Below are 20,813 nucleotides of genomic sequence, written 5' to 3'. Positions count from 1 at the left end.
TTTGTACTCTTCAGAGAAGATGGTACTAAAGCCTCAGCACTCTCATACTTAGGAACGTTTTAAAATTGCTGGTCTTGAGATGAATTTATTTTCAGCAATAACTTCCCATTATCTTTTCTGAGGAATTTCTGCTCTAGACTTCTTTTGCTACATAGGAGTCAAGTGGAGCCAGAGAGGAGTGGGAGCCCTGTCGATGTGCTTGTGGAGATGAACTGAAAGCCATGGCAACAGAGGAGACATTCCAGCTGCCAGTGTTTTTCTGGGCCTTCCTTCATACAAAAACAGATTGTATGGGGTGCCACAGCACATGAGACCTGTTTGAACACGCTTACTAAAAGCTAATGTGCTTTTCTGCAACATTAGCTCTGAATCATTGGAAATGAAGTATTCCTAACTTCTGGTTGAGAGGTCAAATGGAATCTAGAAAACGTGTATGTAGGGATAAATTAATGGGGGTGACAGTCCAATTTATCATTCTTATACATCCAGTAAAGGCCTAAGGGGACAAGGGTTCAGGCTGTTTAGAAACAGGCAGGTAGGGATAGATAGATAGATAGATAGATAGATAGATAGATAGATAGATAGATAGATAGATAGATAGATAGATAGATAGATAGATAGATAGATAGATAGATAGATAGAAGAACCACACACTGGAACAGGTTTTTTCAGACAGGCTGTGGAGTCTCCTCACTGGAGCTGTCCCAGAACCGTGTGGATATAATCCCAAGCACCATGCTCGGGGATGACCCTGCCTGAGCAGGGAGCTTGGGCCAGATTACCACTGAGGTGCCCTGGACCGTCCCATTCCGTGATCCTGCCATCCGTGCCCATGATTATTCTCTCCGCCCGCGCTGTCCTGACAGACCCCGACAGCGCAGCCTCCCCTCCCTGTCTGACCGCCCAATTCACGGGGCCGCCGCGGGCTGAGCACAGCTGAGGACACGGCGCCCCCCAGGCGGGCTCAGGAGCGTGTGGGCGCGGTGCCGGCCGCCCCCACCTCACTTCCAGGGTGGCTCCCTCCGCGCCGGGTCCCGCCGCCATGCCCGCCGCCGCCGCGAGACCCCCGCGCCCTGGCAACAGCAACGGCGCCCGCCATTGGCCCGGCTCGGAGCACGCAGCTGATTGGCCCGCGCCCCTGCGCCAGCCAATCAATGAGCACGGGCGGGTATTTAACAACCCAGGTGGGGACGTTGCTTCTTAGCTGAGCCGTGAGAAGTGTGGGAGCTGTTGTTGCAGCTCTTATTGTTAATAAGCTGGGGTAGTTCTGCCCCTGAGCCACTGATATAATCTGTGCCCTTTCACCTGGGCAATCATTGCTGCTGAATCAAGTGTAGGAGCGCATCAGCCTTGGGAGAGAGTCTGTGGGTTCCATCTCTCGGTCACCCTGCATGTCTCTGCATCTCACCCAGTACCATCTGCCTGTCTCTTTGCAGGACAGCTGTACCTATTTTCCCATTGTGTCTTGTGTCTTTCTGCAGTTACCATCCCTAAAGGTGTTCAAGAGGGGTCTGGATCTGCTGCTGGGTGATGTGGTTTAGGGGTGATTTGATGGTCTTGAATGTCTCTTCCAACCTTGATGATTCTGTAATTCCACAAGGTACAAAAGTTCTTGGATTCTGTGCAATAAAGCTCCTGAAGCTTCAGAGTGAGCTGAGGAGAAGTTTTCCCCAGAAAAAACGAGAAAGTACACCTGCAGCCTTTCCTTCTGTACTTTTAGCCTGGTGACACAGCAGTAACCTCCCAGAATTTAAAAAATAGATTTTTTTTCCTAAGGGAGGATTTTTATTTATACTGTGGTTTTTTTTGTTTTAGCTTGCTGTAACTTCCCTGGACAGTGGCAGTGTGCAGTTTTGCCATTCTGGTGTGCACTCACAGTGCTAGAGGGCAATGCATGGAGAGTGGCATTTCTGCCCAGAGGCAGCAGGACGAGCCCATTCCTCACCTCCTGTCTCCACAGGCACTCTGCGTGTCAGCCAACACCAGCAGAGAATGAGGAAGTGAGTTTATTTTCTTTGGTACTTCTGAGGGCCTATTGCAGCATGTGGGTCTTGTGATGCTGGTTTGAGTTCCTACATGCCTGTCTCCAGGCTGTGGGTTAGCAGACTGCCTGTGTGTTTCATAATTGCTATAAGAAATTTCAAATTAATTTTCTCTATTTTCATCACAAAATTCTGCTGAATCTTTACTAAGGATAGGTACTTAGAGGAATAAAGGCTATGTCCTCTAACACAGCTGGGGTTTTTTTTATGGTTAGAGAAGTTTTTTTGTTGGCAAAGAGCACCTTATGTACAGGTTCTGTTTGCCTAGGGCGTGGCAGACCTTTGTGCAACAAGGTACCACTCCCCTTCTGTGCTGAGCTGCTTAATATCTACGCAATCAAGCAGCAGTGACTCAACAAAAATCATGTTCCTCCATTGCAATGGATAATGGTGTCAAGGTCATGGTTGTGTTGCTAGTGATCATCTTGGTGTTTTTCTGCAGGTGAGATCTCCACAGAAAATATTGGTCTTTGTAACCTGGTGTCTGAGGTCCAGAACAAAAAACCAAACCAAAACAGGTAGGACTTGTCCCCTGTGTAAACATGGATCCATTGATGGGACTGGAGAATGCTCTGTTAGCCTGGGGGTTTGACAGAGGAGTATGCACTGCCAGGAAGGCCAGGATTTTCCCTCCCTTTGGCAAGAGCCGTGTCCCTACAAATGTGCTGTTTCAATAAATGTACAGTGCCAACCTGAAGATTGGTGTGTGGAGCCACAGGACCGGAATCACTTTACCTCTGTGGTCAGAAATCAACTTGGACACTGTGTGAATATATGAAAATCATTGAGAGGAAAGCACCTCCATTTCCATTTTTATACTTCAAGGAAAGCTGGTACAAGGAAGGCCCTGGTACCCTAGTCTCAACTAGAGATGGAGCAAAGGGATGGAGAAGACTTCAATCTGTGTTTGGTTCTGTCTTTTGCTCTATGCCCACACTGATGTTCCCACAAAGATGTTTGCAGAAGCATGAATCCTATAACTGCACTGTAGTAATTAAGTTAGATTTAACTTTTGCTATGCTGTTTCCTGGGTTATTATCTCCTCTCTGGGTTTTTATCATGAAGCAGGACAGCTGCAGGAGAGATAAACCCTTCTTGTTACCATCAAGGTGGGGTTGGATGGGGCTTTGGAGAGTGGTAGGTGATGCAGAGGAGGCACTGAGGGGAACCCTGTACCTCAGCAGGCCCGTGAGGTGGAGTTTGGCCGTGAGTGTGCTATCGCCACGGGAATGCTGGAGGTGGTTGCGCAGTTATTTGTAAACGAGGAGGGAGAGCATGGAGAGCAGCTGAGCAGTGCCTGTCCCAGCTGCGTGGGGCGGGCGGAGGGAGAGCAGCTGAGCAGTGCCTGTCCCAGCTCGGTGGGGCGGGCGGCCACCTCAGGGAGGGACCACCGAGCAGCTCTCGGCGTCAGCAGCGGCAGCGGAGCTCTCCCGGGCCGAGAGGGAGTTGGGAGGGAAGGGAGAGAGGCGGGGCCGCACACCCGTCCCCCGGCGGGCGGTGCCGGCGGCCTGGGCCGGGCGCTGCGGAGGGGCCGTCACCGATCGGAGCCGTCACAGAGCCTGTCGATATGTCGGGCGATCACTCCCGCAGCCTGGGCAAGGGTAAGCGCCGCGGGCCCGGCACGGATCTCGGGTTCTCGGGCTGGGGCAGGGCCGGCACGGCTCTGGGGCTGGGGCATGGCCGGCGGTCACAGCCCCTATGCTCTCCCCGCAGGCAGCGCGGCGCCGGGCCCGGTGCCCGCGGGGCTGATCCGGCTCTACAGCATGCGCTTCTGCCCCTACGCGCAGCGGACGCGCCTGGTTCTCCGCGCCAAGGGCATCAGGTGAGCTCCGGAGCGAGCGGCGGGCCTGGCTGCCTCTGTTTCCTAAATTAAACATCCCTGAACGAACTGCTTGGGAACAGGCTTCTGTGCGTGGTTTTGTTCTGGAGCTTGAAAGAGTAGGGTGTGTATGAAAGCAGCTGCATAAAGGCCCAAAGTAAGAACCCCTAGCTGATTTTCTTTTATAATTTTTGCCCTGAGTAAATTGAGTAGAGACATAGCAAACACTATTTGTTTTTGATGTGAGTGGCTGTGAAAATTCTGGAGTTGTTTCTGTTGTGTTACTGCCCAACAAAACTCACTAGAGAGTGAATGACGTTTTTAAAAAGGAAATGTACCGTGTTGCTATAACATTTATCTTTCCTGTGCTGTAGTTAGTTAACAAAATTCAGTGCTTGTGTTTGTTTCTTTTTCAAGATAGCCATTTCAGCATTCTTGAATGGGGTCTAGTATCTTCCTCAGGTACAAATGAAAATTAACCATTTTTTCCATCTTTTTGTGGCTCTGCCAAGTCCAAGGCCTACCAGTGGTTTGTGAACCAGCACAGGGCTGGGAGTTCATGTTGGAATGGGGAATGCTAACAGGTCTCTTGAAAGTAAGATGAGGGTTGAGTTAGTTCATTTTGTTTTTTACATGGGTGTTTTGATTTTGGAAGGGTAGATGCAATAAAATTTCTGGGTCAGTTTAATTCTGTTTTTATTTGGTGTCTTTGGATTGATGTTGGAGCTGGAAGGTTTGTTGTACCATAGTGATTTTGGAGGGGTTTTATGGCTACCTAGATGTGATAGTTGCCTTCTGGTAACTACTCAGTTGTTTGAAGGCTCAGCTGTGTTTAGCTGACCTTTGGGCTTAATAGGAATTGTCTCGGGTCACACATTCAAGTCAGCATATGACTTCTGTTTGTTTGTTTTTTTAATATAGATGTATTTCCCATATATTTTTTAAATCAATATCTATTTGCCTTTGCCCTAAGCAGTTGTTCCTTATAAGGCCATAAGTTGGGAAGATAAGCAGGAAGGATGCTCTCCTGATTTGTTCTTTGGTGTAAGGGCAGGTTAAGGTTCAGGTGCATTTCTTAATGGGGGTAGCTCACTTTCAGTCACCTGCTTCTTAGACTGCCCCTGAACTCACATGGAGTAAGTGTGCTGAGTTGTAATCTTTGTTTTTAGCCTGGTAGTTGTGTGCTTGTTAATCTAGTAAAAGACATGCCTGCAGTCTATAGCCAGCCCATTGCAAGTCAGTATGTGCTTTCTCCAGCAAAGTGTGGCAGTACTTCTGTGTCAAAGGATTAGTCCTGCAAACAGCTTCAAAGAAAACAGGGGAGTACAGGGGCTTGAGGGTTGAGCCCCTCAATTATTGAACTGTAGAGGTGACTACATTTCACCATGGTATGGGCTGGACTGGAGCAGAACTGAGCCTGTCTGGGTCTTGTTTCTTTTGCTCTTTTAGCCATGAAGTAATCAATATCAATCTGAAGAACAAACCTGACTGGTACTTTGAGAAGAACCCCTCTGGGCTGGTTCCTGTTCTGGAGACCAGCAAGGGCCAGTTGATCTGGGAGTCCCCAATCACCTGTGAGTACTTGGATGAAGCATTTCCAGGGAAGAAGCTGATGCCTTCAGACCCCTATGAGCGAGCTTGTCAGAAGATGCTCTTGGAAGACTTCTCAAAGGTACTGTGTGATCAGGGTGGGACTGTTTCTGACCTCACCATTGCACCAAAAACTGCAGCTCTGTTGCTGATGTTGCTGTCAACCTTGAAGGCAGGTTTTGTGTCTGAGATGAGCATTTAAATAGGCAGAGGGGATATTTGGGGCCTTTTGCTGTGAGCACATACAGTCTGCTGTGTCTCTGAATTGCTCCCAGAATTATGTGCAAGGATGGATGCAGGAAGGCATCCAAGCAAGCGAAAGCTTGTATGACTGAGATAGGGTTTTGAGCATCCTGCAGTGGAACAAAGGTTAGCAGACCAAACAAGCCAAATGTGTGAGACCTGGGGAGTGACAATTGCTGTATTTTATTCTGGTCCTTTCTGGAGGAAATGCTGAGTGAATGCAGGATGTGGGAAGTGCCTGAGAGAGCCTAAAACCATGACAGGCACATGGCTGTAAACACGGGACTTGTGTAGGGAGGCTGGTTTTGGCTCTTATTTGGGGTTGGAGCTGGCTGACTGGAATTAACCTCTCTGTACATTCAAACATACAAAGCATGTGATTTGAGGAGTCTAGGAAGTGAAAGAAGTCACATGGACATGAAACAAGAGAGAAAGAAACAGAAGATGCAAAGGGTGTGGACAAAGAAGGAGAATAAAAGGGAGAGTATATTTACAACACTCAGTAAATAGGCCGAATGGAAAGAGGGAAGTGTGTTGCAAGAAAGAAAATGCACAGATGGAAAACATTTTTCACTATTCTCTTCTTATTATAAGACTAAAATTCATTACTGTTTGTATTAATTCTTCCTCTAGGCTTTTGCTTGCTTTTATGAAATATAGAAGATTTTTATCAATGGACTTTATGTAGATCTTTAATGTCAAATCTCTTAAGATTTCATTTGCATTGAAGATCTTAACATCTAAGTTAACATTTTCAGTTTTGAGTGACTAACTTATATTCTTGTAATCGGTGCATTAAAAACTTTATGCTTTCCTTTTTATAGATAACATCCTTGCTTTTCAAGCATGTTTTGGCAGTCAAAGATGGACAGGACACCACTGCACTGAAAGCAGAGATTGCTGAAAAGTTTGGCAAACTTGAAGAGGTGAGAGTATTTCATGATAAGGAGGAGATTGCCAGCCTTTATATGTTCCCTTTTGTCCTTTCATGATGTGGCATTTGGAGGTAGATCTCTCATTTAGTTGGTAGTTACCACAACAACCAGTCTCTCAATTTATTACCCTCAGCCCAGGATGCACAATGGCACCATTGGAATAAATTTCAGGGACCAAAACTAGCTAAACTAAACAAACGAAACTTTATCTTATGATAAGGACTGTGTAGGCTTGTAGAGATTTTTGAATTTGAACAACCACTGCTGTTGTCTTTGTTCTGCTCTAAGTGAAGGAGACCTTGCAGCATGTACTAAGAGCAAGGGCTGAAGAGTCTGAGCTGCTGAAAAGCATCTGTGCTGAACCCAACCAGTGCAGGTATCTTGGTGATGACAAAATCTTTTTTGTTCTAGAGCTTATCTGTGGGGGTGGGTGGAAGCAGAATGTAATGTGTGCTTTGTAGAAATCCAGCCCTGGACCATGGTGGTGTAATGCAACTTCAGTGGAGCTCCAGGAAGTGTCAGGTGGCTTTGATGCTGTGTTAGCCACTTGACAGTCTGTGTCAGTAATGGTTCTTGGCTAATCTGAACAGGTGTTGCACTTGTCTCTGTCATGAATCCATTCCTTCTGTCTTTAGCATCCACAGCCAATGCTTGGGTGGATCAATGAAGAACAGAGTATTTCTGCTCTGGTGCAAAGCTGCCAATAACCTTTTAATTCTTTCCTAGTTCTCCTGAAAGTCTGGTGCATTCTGCTTTCCCATCCCCTTGGGTTGCCAAAACACAATTGTTTCCAGGGTAGTGTTGTCCATCTGGTCAGGCTGAGGCTGGAGTAGTGCAGATGGCGAGTTCCTGGGGGAAGTTGTGTGTTTCACTTCCCTGAAATACAGATGTATTAAACATTAGGGAAGGATTAACCTTCTTCCTGCTCAATTAATACTGCAAAATAACTTGCTGTTGCTTCATTGTCTCTATTTTACTATACCCTGAATGATTTTACAGCAGCAGCTGATGGTCAGCTGTGAATGAGAGGCTGAAACAGAGCCATGCAAACTTCCTCAGTGTATTGTAAGAGATATTCCAGAGGGGAAGTACTTTGGAACACTTCTGTATTTCGATTTCTGCTGCCCAACAGAGGGGGCTGTGTTCCCATCGCTGCCCCTGTGCAGCTGCTGGTTGTGTTCTGCCAGACACCTGAGAACTCAAACAGCTCCATGCTTCCTGAAGGGCTGCTTCAAGATTTCTACTAGATCATGGGGGTTATGGGCAGGGAATAAATGCCATGTGAGTGTATAGGGGGTGTGTGTTCAAAAAAAACAAGTTGTGTAAAGTTCTTTTGAGTTCCACCTTTAAAACACCAAAGTGCCTGAAAATAAAGTCACTAATGAATCTAGAGCCACTAATCTAACGGAAGAAGAGAACAGGCTCTGGAGGGTCCTTAAAGCATATTAAACTTGGATGACCGTGGCACTTAAAAGTGCATCAGAGTCATAAATGTAACAGGAGAGCTTGCTGCATGCTTTCTGTGCTGAGCTGTGAGAAGGATCTCTTTCTGGTGTCAGTTACACTTGCTTACTGTTGCTTTTGCACCTGGAATCAAATGCAGTTTGAGATGTATTGTTAGAAATGCTTCCCTGACACCACTTGGCCTCAGCTGCCATGGGAAGAGAGTCCCTGCTAAAATGGTGCTCTAATTTAGCAGGATGATTAATTTAGCTGGATTTATTGCTCAAGAAATGAATGTTTGCTGCTGTGTTTGATTAGTCTGTGCCATTTAAGTTTTATGACAAGGAAAAAATCGCAAACATTCTGAGCTAAGCTACTCTTTGTTTGTGCACATGCTGCAGCTTGTTAGTGGTTCATATTTCATGACAGATTTTGAACCTCTGGAGAAGAGCTGGGCTGAGTTTGTGAAATAGCAGCTATAGTATTAATCTTAACTATACTGACTCTGCTAATACTGTATGCACAAGAGAAATGTACTGTATCTCCTTCATTTGCTCACTGATCCCTGTAGTGTGCCTGCCTTCCACTGTGCAGTGGGGTTTTTGTGTAGTGTTCTGCTGCACTTTTCCTTGAGGGCAGCTGACACCTCTCATCCTTCCCAGGTTCTGTCCAAACGCAACACGGTGTTTTATGGTGGGGACTCAGTCTCAATGGTTGACTACATGATCTGGCCATGGTTTGAACGTCTGGAACCATTCCAGCTGAAGGAGTAAGTACTTTGCCTGGCTTCTGGTGTGTTCTGAAGTGCCTCAGCATCAATATTCCTGGTGTACCCTGCAGCAATGGGCCACTCTTGGGGGCTGCTGAAGAAAGCTTGTATTGTGTTGCAGTTTGGGGGAAGCATCCTGCTCTAAACTGGACATTGTACTGGGACAGAGAAAGTAGTAAAATGGAACTTTTCAAGCTGTTTTGTTTCCTTGATGCCCTCTGAATTTTCCATTTGCATTACTCAGTCTCTTCCTTTTTCCTGTAGCTCTTTGAATCACACCCCAAAGCTCCAACGCTGGATGGAGGCCATGAAGGAGGACCCTACTATCAAGGCTACAATAACTGACCCACAAATATACAAAAACTACCTCCAGCTGTATCTGAAGAACAGCCCTGAGGCATGTGATTATGGGCTCTGAGGTGATAGTAGGAATGTGCTGGCTGAAGTGTTAGTGCTGTTTTTCATGTGGGAGATCAGTGTAATTTGGTGAGGGCTTTTCTGTGGTTGCATTTATAATGGGGAATAAATCTGTGCTGAAAAGGCTGAGAAACCTTCTGTGAACTCCACTCCTTCCTGTTGGGGGAAGGATGTGCTGGCTTCAAGCAGGAGATGGAAAGTCATTGTTGGCCATGAATATTCCATAAAGGATAATGTTTCCACTCAAGAGTTGATGGTCGTTAATCTCTGGGCTCTTTCTAGGCATTGCAGTGGGCAGTCCTTGAACTGATGCTGTTACCTGATTTAAATGTTGTAATAATCATGTCTTGAAAATGAATAAAAAACAAGCAATGTCTTCAAACAGTTTTTCCTTCCTGTTTCTGGGCACCTGTTAGTCACTGGATTGGTTCTTGGTTCTAGTAAGGGCTTCTAGTTTTTGTTAGATATGCTAAGGGAGTGTATGGTTATAATCCTTTTCTGCCCTTCTGAAGTACTGGCGTGTTTATTCTAGGTTCTAACCTAAAGGCTGGAGGAAGGAGTAAAGCCAACAAAAACAATATCCTGAGCAGAAGGACATTGATTTTCTGTTCTCAGAATTTGAAGCTTTGCTCTGCTTGTCAAGGTGTAGGTAAAATTAGAGAGCAGAAATGAAAGGAGTTTAGTCAGAACATTATGCTGGTGATGTCTTGCTGCTGGAAAGAAAAGAGTGTTCTGTTTCATCAGGTAAGTGGCCGGATCAGAGCTTTTTAGTGGAACATCTTTGAAGCTATTCTGTATATAGCAGTGTTAATATAGCAGTGGGGGGACAAGATTATTTGAAGCACAAGCAGTCACAGGAAAAACTTCTTCCTCTCCTGTTTTTTCTTTTTCCTGTTCACATCTATGACTCATTCTGATGTTGCTCAGTTCTGTATTTGTCAGAGCACTAGCAACCCAAACTAGCCATAATTCCAGGGGATAAGCACACAGAAAGAAATAAGGCAAAGCAGAATGTCCAAGGGCAGGGCTGTGGTTCCTGTGAGGATGAGGTGGTTGTCATGAGAGATCCAAGACTGTTCCTGTCTGCCTCCCATTGCAGTGAGGTGAGATAGCATAGCAGAATATGGTGGTTCATAGATTTCATGGTAATTGAGATACTGGGACACTTGGAGCTTTTCTGAAGGAAAAGTAGACTTAGCTTCTTCCTGTAACATGTTCTGCCCTGGCATGGCAACTGAGGTGGTGCATGCTTGTGGAACTTGAAGTAGGAAAGAGATATGATGGGGAAAAAAGAATGAGCAGATCTGTCAGCCTGTGGCTCTTGGTCCTCTATTGGTCCCCATTGAAATTGCAAGATTCCTTTTCATTTCAAATTTCATTTCCTTTCGGGAAGGGAAAAAGGAATCTTGCGCACCCCAAAAGAAAGGCTTACAAACACTCTGGAAACATCAAATGAAATGCAATTGCAAAAAAACTCAAAATCCCAGAAAATGGGGACTTTTGGTGTCTTCAAAAAATAGGCTGTGAGGAAATGAGCTGCATTGCAAAGGACCAAAACTAAGCTCACAGATCTTGCAAAAGCATGGGGAAAAAGTCAAGGAGGAAGACACAACTTGGAGGGGAAGAGATGAGGGATATGGCATGGATACTTGGAAAAAAAAAAAAAAAAGAGAAAAATCTTCCCCAAAGTCAAAGCCATCAAAATGCAGGCAGGCCATATGCCATCAAGTGCAGGCACATGCAGCAAAGCTTGCCCAAAATGGATCCCCACTGAAGGCCAAAAGAGAAAAGAAGGACTTGCAAACACTCCGGAATGGAGATACCATCAAAGGAATTGCAATTGGAGGAGAAAAAAAAAATCTTTCCCAAAGTCAAAGCCATCAAAAGGCATGGCATGCCATCAGGTGCAGGGACATGCACCAAAGATTCCTCTATTGCTCCCCATTGAAATCGCAAGATTCCTTTTCCCTTACGAATATTAAATGGAATCTTGCGAACCTGGAAAGATAGGCTTACAAACACTCTGGAAAGGCGATTTTATCAAATGAAATGCTATTCATAAAATCCCAATAAATCCAGCATATCCATTTTAATGTTGTAGTAAATGATCTTTGAGGAAATGTGCTGCAGTGTTGTCCTATGGTGACATTTTTATGCTTGTATCCTCATGGACATATTCTGTTTATGCTGGATATTTTGTTCTGTGTCTTTAAAACTGGCTCTGAAGAGTCAAAGTGTAGCTGGGGTTTTCTTTTCAGTCTGCCGGGACACAGAGACAGGGCAGTACATTGTGCTGCCTTTCCTTTTTTTGCTTTTGGTTTTGCTCTGCTGTCTCGCTCTTGCTTCTGCTTTGCTTCTGTTTGCTCTTTCTTCTGCTCATTTGCTAGTTTAGCTAAACAGTCCAAATTTCTTCCTGGCCTGTTTTTCCTTTCGTTTTTTTTACCAACTTGAACCTGCTCTGGACTGGGACCTGGGAACACCCAGAATTTGTTCTTTGAGGGCTGCAGCAGCTGCCTGAGCTCCAGAGGGACTGAGAACAGAGTGAGCACCCCTGAGAGAGACTTTCTGAATTTGTCATCTTTTTTTTCAGAGTGGTGAAGGAGTTTTGTCATCCAGTATTGTTCGTTTTGTGTGCTGGGGTGTGCTGTGCCTGTGAAATAAACAGGTTCTTTCCACTTCTCTCCGAGAAATTCTGCCCAAACTGGTTGGGTGGCGGGGCCATGTGGGTTTGCTTACTGGAGGGGCCCCCCTTTGGAGATTCTCTCCCAAATTTGCCCTAAACCCGGTCCGTAAAGTAACCTGAGAACTAAATATTTTATGACTTTATTATCATTCTATTACATTGACAACTAAATACCAAAGCCAGATATTTGTGATACATATGTGATGTGAAAAATATGCGATGTAATGGCAAAATTCATAGACTAGATTCTAAGATTTTGTTTCGACAAACTCATCAGTGATGGTCATCGCTCTGAAATAAACTATGTCATATGCCACTTTGCTTTTACCGGAAAAATAAGGGAAAAACCTGAAACCTACCCATTTTATTAAATGATTGCCTTTGCTTTGTGACAATAATGCATATAACTACAAATTTAAGATTTCATGGAAATTTTTTCCTTTTATTAAAACCGTCAAAAAATATTGTCATTCTAGCACAAAGCCACAACTCCCAGTATTCATTTTTCATTCTCACAATTCAAATGATCTATTGCCTTGATGTTTCTTACAAGAAGTATTTTTCTGTGCCTAAAGCTTCTCCAAATAATTCAGATTCCAATGTCATATGAGGTCAATATAAAACTGTTCAGTCATTAGAGCGCTTGTGCATATGCAGCCAAAATCAGAGTTCTTCAGCCATAATAAAGTATTTCTTTATCACAAGGGGTCATGAGCTTCTCTTTTATTTATGTAATCAAAATATTCCTGAGAGATATGAAAAGCTTCTAGAATAACTGGCTCTTATGAAGAAAAATGAAATGAAAATAGTACGAATATAGTCCATGCACTATGCAACTAGTAATCACAAATTACCAGGAAGAATAGGATTTCCTGCAATCATCTTCAAACCTATTTGCATTCACAATCAAATTTATGGTAGCAAAAAGCAAGATCACCTAGGGGTGGAAATACTCAAGCTGAAGAATTCAGAAAGGCAATTAATAACAGTTTGAATTTTGACATAGTAATTATTTTGTTAGTAGAGTTTTTGCTGGTGTGTTATTTTTCCCAATTTTTTGTAAATATTTAAATTTAAAACCTTTGCCTTACAAGTATATTATCAATTTAATTGATAATTAGAGCATGGTAGCTAACATGAGATTTTTTTCTTTGCTGCAGATATATAATACAAGTGCAACATTTGTAAGAATGTTTCCTTCTGGAACTGAAAGATCTCAACAGACTGATGGAACTTCTTTTGCCCTCTTTTCTTAAAGGAAAAAAAAAAAGGACAAATATTAAAGGAAAGATACTTTTAAGTGACTACACCTCAGTCAGAGTCCATCTTTTTTCTTCATTCGTGGTCACCAACTGGACAGTCAGGAGCAGGAGAAAATTGAGGGTTTCCTAATTTTTAGAAGCACAGGCACAATGGGATGACATTATTTGTTAATTTAGTGATGCTGTTATGGGTATTTGCCAAAATATTTCACATTTGTCAAATCCATTTTGAATTCATATTTTGGTAATTGTAGGGAGGATGAAAAGAGTTGGGTTCTTTTTATCTTCTTCAGTTTATTAATCTTATTTTTCATATAGCATCATTTTTACATATCCATTTCTGTAGCACAGTTTTTTCAGTTCTTTTTTCGTTGTATAAGAACCCTCAGATCCTTAATGACTCATAACCACTGTCTCATAATACTAGTAAATTTTACATGAGAAAATTAACTTTGTCCCAGTAGTAGAACACTTAAGAACAAGTTGTATTAACTTCACTGAAAAAAACAAAAGCCAAACAGGTCCCATGATCCAGTGGTAGAAAAAAAATTCTGAAGGTTTTTTCTTTGCTACTCAGGGTTAGACTTTAGTTTTGAACTGTTACCTGTGATAAATTGTTGTTTCTTGTCATTGGAAAGGCATGCTTCACTGCTGCACATTCTTGTTTTTTAAAATATTTGTTAATTAGTTCATGCAAATAAAAAAGTTTTAATAGAGGACTGAAAAAACAGTAAAAAACAAAAGGGAACAGAGAATCAGGAAAATAAAACATACAACATTTGTGATATTTGTGACAACCAACTAGAAGGTACATTCTCTTTAAAACTGATGAGATTAATTTTGTTGACTGGATATAAATTCCGATCTCTCCACAAATGCTTTACCTTCAGAGGCGAGCATCAAGAGCAATTGTTTGGTTGTCTTCTGAAAAGCCAAGTCCACCATGTACATTCACAGAGTGTTTATCAAAGCAATTCACATACTAAGGCGAGCTATCACAGATCAGCTACTATAAATAGCATCACAGATTATATGTGTATTTTGACACCAGTTGCTCATAAGTAAAGTACCCCATTGCTCAAATTAAGTCCGAGAAGGCTGAGCTTCCAGACCTTTAAGGCTACAAGTTATTCTAGATTAAAACAATAAATAAATCTATATTAGGACTGCTGTGACAAAAAGGGAAGGGCTGTGGTTTAGTCTGCTACGAGGCATTCTACTGCTAGTAGTGTATATGCACACTGTGTTACTACTGCTGGAGAAATTAGTGCCAGTGTCTGAGTGCATATTGGCATATAACCTTGTGTCCACTCTGGGTTGCACATATTGCTCCTGCACATGACCTCAGTTACAGTATTTTCACACTCCTTCCGAACTCAAATGAATATTATATGACTTCACATTTACATAGAATTTATTTTTCACTGAAACCCACCCTTCCTGTACACTAAATGTAGGCAGACACAGCTGGAGGTCCTTGTCCTCCCATCAAGAACAAAATTGGGTAAAAATTCCAGGAGGCCACCATGGACGGATAAGGACCTATTGAGCCAACTCGGAGTGAAAAATAGTAGCACTTAGGAGGTGGAAACAAGGGCAGGTGGTATATATATATAAACATATATTATATATTATACAATCATGTATAATAGAAATATGCTTCCATTAAAGGCTGTTAAAAGGATAAACAATTGACTCTGGAGTAACAGTTCAGAGAATGTTGTTCCCTGGCACTGGGAATTACTTTCAGAAAGAGAATAAACACAATATTCCCTTTCTTGTTTCTTTGTTGCTTTTTTTTTTTTTTTTCCCAAATATCAGAGCAGGCAATAATAATATCTCTGAATCTCTCTGTATGGGTTTTATTGGTTTGCAGTTTGTGGCAATATAATCCATATTTAATTCAAAAATTAACAGGTTGCACGTGTGCTATTACCAAAGCTTAATATGACTTGATGTTGCTTACCTGAAAAATATTTCCACAATTGTGTTGCTATTGTGTTAAGAATGAGAAATAGAAAAAAATCCTTTCTGGACAGATTTTTTAAAATACTCATATAGGATTTTATAGGTGATCAAAATTCACTGGCAAAAAAATGTCATAAATTACATTCTACTTAGCAAAGCACCAGAAAGAAATCCAGTATGCTTTGTGATGTATTGAAGCAGCCGGTCTTTTTAGAAGTTTTTTGGAGGGCTACAAAAAGATATTTTCAGAAAGGAGCTATTTTATACATCTGAACAGGTAAAAGGAAAATTTAAAGTAGGTCCTTGTTTATGCTCTTACTAGCTTTAATTCAAAGTATGCAGCTTTTCCCCTCCTGTTTACCTTTGTGGCTTTTAAACACATCTGGTATTACCTAGAAAAATAATAATTATGCTGCTGTTCCTTCTAGAATACTGTAGTTTTTAAAAGAGTTCCCAGTTGGGAAGTGATGCTACACATGTTTCATAGATTGTCAGAGGACCCAGAGGGAGCCAAGAGCTGTGAAATGTTGTCAGGATGTGGATCTGGGCCCTTCCATTAGATGAAAGCAGGGTTTGAGCTTTATAAAGCCAATGTCTCTGAAGTAGTGTTGGTGGGATCTCAGTGGCAAGCTTCCAAGAATTAACTGCAGAGCATTTTGGTTTTATTAGCAGCTCTGCTTTGTGTAGGGCTTGTTAAAAGCTGTTAGGATAGTGCTAGAAATATATTACAGTTTGCTCCAATGTGTTATTTGACTGTAGTGGGAGATGTAGCATTAGGGAGATCCAGTAATAGGTTAAAAGCAGAGATCAGCATCCAGAAACTGAATTGGCTCCAGCCAGACCACAGTAACCCAGAGATTGTGTTATCTGAACAGAAAGAAATGCTCTCCCCATCTTTATTTAGTGGCTGTAGTGTACCATTATAAATGTGCTACTTCAGCAGAAAAGAAGTAAAATGAAATATTCTGCCTTATAATTTACTATTAAATATCTGTGTTCTAAATCCCCAAGCAGACAGCTGGGGTCTTGAACTCATTACAGCACAGCAAGAAATGCAGGCCTCAGGCAAAGTGTTTTTAATGTGGTAATGAATATGCAATGCTGGCCCAGTCTTGAAAGGAAAAGACAAGTTATGTGGAATGGACTGGCTCTCTCCTTTCTGGGTGGATGGGTGTAAAGGAAACATTTGCATTTTCAGCACTGGTCAACAGAAGAGAAAGACGGAAGTGTGTAAGGAAAAGATCAAACAGATGAACAGCTCTCCCCTTTGGTCAGAGCTCTCCTTAAAACCTTCTGTGGGTCAGGTAGTACAGTGAGTAGGTCTTTACTTGCCTTCTGCTCCAGGTTTTGCCCTTGAACATGGTTAGTGCTCTTACTTTTGAAAAAAGATGGTGCTTGTTTGTTTTCTGTTATTGTGCCACCAAATACAATTGCTACTACCACAGGTTAAAAAAGATAAATTCAGTATCAAGAAAACAAGGGCAGAGTCTGTGACAGATAGTGTGACAGAGTCACTATAAAAATAGTGAGTTTAGTAGCATGATGGATAATAGATACTTCAGATTAGCAAGGCACTGGGCCATGTTCTATCCTGCATTTGTAGCATGTTCCTGTATCTTTACTGATATCCTTGAGATGTTTGGTACCCTCATACAAGATGTGTTCCAGTGTTTGTTCATTATAGTTTTAGGGTCCCTTATGTTGAAGCTAAGAGAAAGGTAGAGGGGAGCCAAGACAGGAGGAAGGAATGAGGATCCCAGGTTCTCAGATCTGGGAAGTTTTGCTGAGTTTTGGGTAAGCTGAGTGGGAACCTGGGTGAATGGGACTGCAGCTATAACAGAAGGCCCTTGCTTGGGGAAATTGTTGAGAAGTTTCTGTCTAGGGAGGTATTAAAAGGGCCAGTGTTTCTGGCACTGAAAGTGGTAGTAACTGGATATACTGGTTTGAAAAGTTTCAAAATTAATGTACTATAGACACATGGGACACTTTACATTCATGCAGATGCCTGTGGATTTGTTGCTTTTTCTAGTCAATCAAAAAGGAAGAAAAATGGAAATATCAACTTTTTGCTGTTTCACTTAATCTCAGATTCTTGCCATGCTTAATTTAGCAGCTGTCTGTCCTGCTCACCAGACAGGCTTGGCTGTGAGTGCATGTGTTGGGCATGAGGTGTTGGCACAGTGTTACATGTCCTGGGACTGCTCTCCCCAGTTTTCCACTGTCATGGCATCTGAATGTTCCCCTGCATTAGCAGGGTTTGAGAACTGGCTGTTTGCTGTTTGTTTTCCTCACTCCTGTCTTTCCTAGTAGTCTGATTATTTCACCACTGTTCCTCAGACACAGATTTCACTTGGGAATGGCTCGTGAAAATGCAGTCCCTCTAAAGTCATGAGGGCAGGGGCAATTTTACTAAAACACTCCCATTTTCTGTAAGATGGAAACAGTCTTTTCTACTGCTGGTCCAAAGCCAACAGGGATGACAGTTGCTGGTTTATCTGAGTGCAGTAATGATGCCACATGATGTCATTAGTATTTTTCCCTTTCTACAACACTTTGATTTACGAAAACATGAGTTTCAAAACTTGTCAGTGGGATGCGAGTGTGCTTGGGGTAGAGTGTGACAGCTGTTTAGCAGTGTGCAATAACACTGTATCTGAGCCCAGGAGGGAGTGAGAATGCAGCTGGAATGAAGGGCTGATGTGTGGAGCCTATTCTGTGCCTCTCACAGCATCTTCTGGTGAGCAGGAAGCAGCTTGTGAGAGCTGCAGCACGTGCTCCAGGTTTGTGTCTGAGAACCACCACCCCTGGCAAAGCTGATGGAAAAAGCCATCTCTCCAGGGGAAAGGGAGCCAAGAATAGGGGCACTGAACAGCCACAAGCTGGGTAAAGAACAGACAGTGTTTCCTGTAAGCTGCAAACCATTTGCATGAGTCACCTATGTGACTGCACAGCAAAAGCATAGGAGGGCTGAGAAAAAAGGAGGAAAAAAACTGTCAGCTTCAGACTGCCTGAAGAATCAATGAGGACCAATGAGACATTGTGAATTAATACTGTCCTTCCTGCAGTTCTCTGCAGCATTCCTGCTACCCCAAGGGATGCTTTTGTGCCTTTCCTTCTGTCACTCAAACCATCCTCAGAAGGGAGCTCTTAACAAGAATGCGCTTTGGGCCAATCCACAGGTTGAAGTGTGGGTGCTTTTTTCCCCTAAACATTCATCACAGCTCTTTCTGTGCCTGTTTAGGCTTGGAAGCAGAGTTTGTCTCCTCTTACTTGTAGTAATTAAGGTGTGGTGATTAATCAGCTGTTTGTCTTTGTGGGAAGACAGTTCTGATATAGCCTGTGCATTCAAGCCCACAGATTAGGTGCCTCAGTTCCTCTCCATATGCTTTATGTGTCTTGGCTGTTTTCTGCTGGTCTATCTCTGCTCTGGATCAAACCTTTCACTTCCAAAGCTTTGCCAGGTGTGGCTCTGGCAGGGGAGTCAGTGTGGGGCTCTGGTAGACAGCTGCATGTGGGCAAGCCTTGCCTTTCTCTAGTTTTGGATACAGGAGGTTTGTAACACTGACTTGATGTGATAGCCCTGAAGGTGAACTGAACTGGCAGGAATATCCTGCTGAGGGTGCAGAACACCTCTGTTCTGTGGGAACACCCAGGTGATGGAGGCCAGGAGGGGCTGCTCTGGATCATCTGTGCTTACAGGCACAGAACCATCCAGGGCTGCCCTGCCCTGCCCTGCCTGGTCTGAGCAGGCAGGGATGAGATCTGGAACATGTTCCCAAGCTACATACCATCTCCCTGAGGAGCAGGGAAATCCCTCTGTGCTGCCTGATTCCCAGCAGAGGGCTAGAGAGCAAGGCTGAAGGTTGGGAGCCAGGGAATGGATTTCTTGATGCACCTGGGGATGAGTCAGGCTGTGCACTGTGGTTACTGATCCCAGACCTGCCTAGCTCTGCCCCTGGGCTCTATTGCACTCTGTGGGATCCTCAATGTTGGATGGGCTGCACAAAGGTGCCTAATTGGGCTTCAATGGCATTATAAGTGTCATGGCTTTTCTGCAATTAGGACAATCAGACAAAAACTTGTCTCTTTACATGATTAAGTCTTTGAGTCCGTTACTGCCTGTGGGCCCACCAGTGGATTTGAAGATAGTTTCCCATCTACAATAGACTCCTTTACTGCAGAGTGCCTAAGACACTCTAAAGAACTTCATTGGTTTTATTTTTGGGCACAATTTTTAACATAGTGCCACAGTCAGAGATTTTACAGGCACTCAAATATCTGAACAGGCTGTATTTAAATGTTTCACCTCAGCACTTTCTGTGCTTCCCCCTCAGAGCAGATCAATAAGGCTAATACCTTTTTTTTTCTCCCTCCTCTAACATTCTGGGTGAGCTCTGGTTTTAGCTAGACAGATTTATAATTACTTGTAAACTCAGAGCCTTTATTTGCAGAGGTGCTGCCTTTGAATAATGAGTGAGAAGCTTTATTCTCTGCCTCTGCAGCCAGAGATTTTACTTCCAGCACTTGAGGAGTCTCAGATGATACTCTTAAATGTAACCTAACTGGAAAATGAAGTTTCTTTTGAAAAACATAGTAACATTAATTGATCCACAGCAAGGGCTTGCTCAGGTTTCTGTTTTGATACCAGATTAGTCCAATAGATATGATGGGAATAACTGCTTGCATCCATCTTCCCTTAAGGCTCTGCTGCAAAGTTGGGTGGATCATTTTGAGAGCAGCAGAAGCAGTAACACAACTCTGCATTTCCTCACAGCTTATTTCTTCAGGTCAAAGAAGACATGAGACTACCTTTTACTGCACTGGGAACATTCAAAATACCTCTTTTGTGCTTTTGAAGCATTATGGGAGTCTTTGTCTCTTGTCCATTTGCCTGCTTGCCTAAAAATTATCAGGGGTTTTTCTGAGATCTATCAAATTGAGTGAAAGTTCTTTGATGGATTCAGAAGCTACTTGGAAGGAGATGAAAGCATAGGCCTTCTTTTACCCTGGCCCAGATGTGTGAACACACTGACTGCTAAAAATAACCTAGTTTATGTTGCCATAAGGAATTTATTATTTCAGAAAAACAGGACTGCCTGGAGTTTTACTTGGAAGGGATGCAACAGCTCACATGTTGGGTTGAACTCAATGACCCAACACCTTGAGGCATCCTTTTCCCAAACAAAGAGAATCCAGTTAAATGTAAGTTAAAATCTGATTCTGTGCCAGTGGCACCTGGGGACAGAGCTGTGTTAGCTTTCAGTCCTGCAAGCAACAAACCGTGATGCAGAGATCAGCAGAGTGCATGGAACCTGTTCACTATGTGGGCAAATCCTGAGCTGTATCCCATGCTGAGACCAGTGTTGCCAGTTTGATCCCTTCTGGTACCTTACTGAATTCATGTTAGCATGCTTGTGAGTTCCATATCCTCCGCGGCTGCTTTGCTATTTTTTTTAATGGCACAGGTATTTCTGCCTGCTTGAAATAAAGGAGATTGTGTCTTTGCTTACAGCTACCCCATGAGTGGTAAAAAGTCATTAGATAAATTTTTAAGCTAAAAACCAATCTCTAGTGGGTGGCTTTTTCTTTCTGCTCTGCTTATTCTATGATGAATAATACTGCAATAATGGTCATGGCATGGT

General features: G+C 43.1%; 2 protein-coding genes and 1 long non-coding RNA gene across 4 annotated transcripts in view; 2 read left to right on the top strand and 1 right to left on the bottom strand.

The window, feature by feature from the left end:
• Positions 1-1,044, bottom strand: part of CFAP43 (cilia and flagella associated protein 43) — a 42,335-nt gene extending 41,291 nt beyond the window's left edge. Inside the window, exon 1 of the mRNA XM_059477311.1 lies at positions 1,001-1,044. Coding sequence (XP_059333294.1) covers positions 1,001-1,044 — 44 coding nt within the window. The remainder of the gene's footprint in view (positions 1-1,000) is intronic.
• A 166-nt stretch (positions 1,045-1,210) lies between these two features.
• LOC132076458 (uncharacterized) lies at positions 1,211-2,985 on the top strand. 2 transcript variants are annotated; one of them, XR_009418926.1, is made up of 5 exons: positions 1,211-1,364; positions 1,482-1,600; positions 1,816-2,000; positions 2,485-2,560; positions 2,728-2,985. It is a non-coding gene; the product is annotated as an uncharacterized LOC132076458 (long non-coding RNA). The 2 variants fall into 2 exon arrangements; XR_009418925.1 differs by having other exon boundaries at positions 2,485-2,985.
• A 490-nt stretch (positions 2,986-3,475) lies between these two features.
• GSTO1 (glutathione S-transferase omega 1) lies at positions 3,476-9,640 on the top strand. Its single transcript, XM_059477373.1, has 6 exons — positions 3,476-3,643; positions 3,756-3,864; positions 5,311-5,533; positions 6,519-6,620; positions 8,735-8,841; positions 9,106-9,640. Exons 1-6 carry the CDS (start codon positions 3,610-3,612, stop codon positions 9,257-9,259), a joined length of 729 nt encoding a protein of 242 aa, XP_059333356.1. The 5' UTR covers positions 3,476-3,609; the 3' UTR covers positions 9,260-9,640.
• The last annotated feature ends 11,173 nt before the right edge of the window (positions 9,641-20,813 follow it).

Source organism: Ammospiza nelsoni, chromosome 8 (genome assembly GCF_027579445.1).
Source record: "Ammospiza nelsoni isolate bAmmNel1 chromosome 8, bAmmNel1.pri, whole genome shotgun sequence".
Lineage (NCBI taxonomy): Eukaryota > Metazoa > Chordata > Aves > Passeriformes > Passerellidae > Ammospiza > Ammospiza nelsoni.
This window is presented reverse-complemented; position numbering and strand designations above follow the sequence as displayed.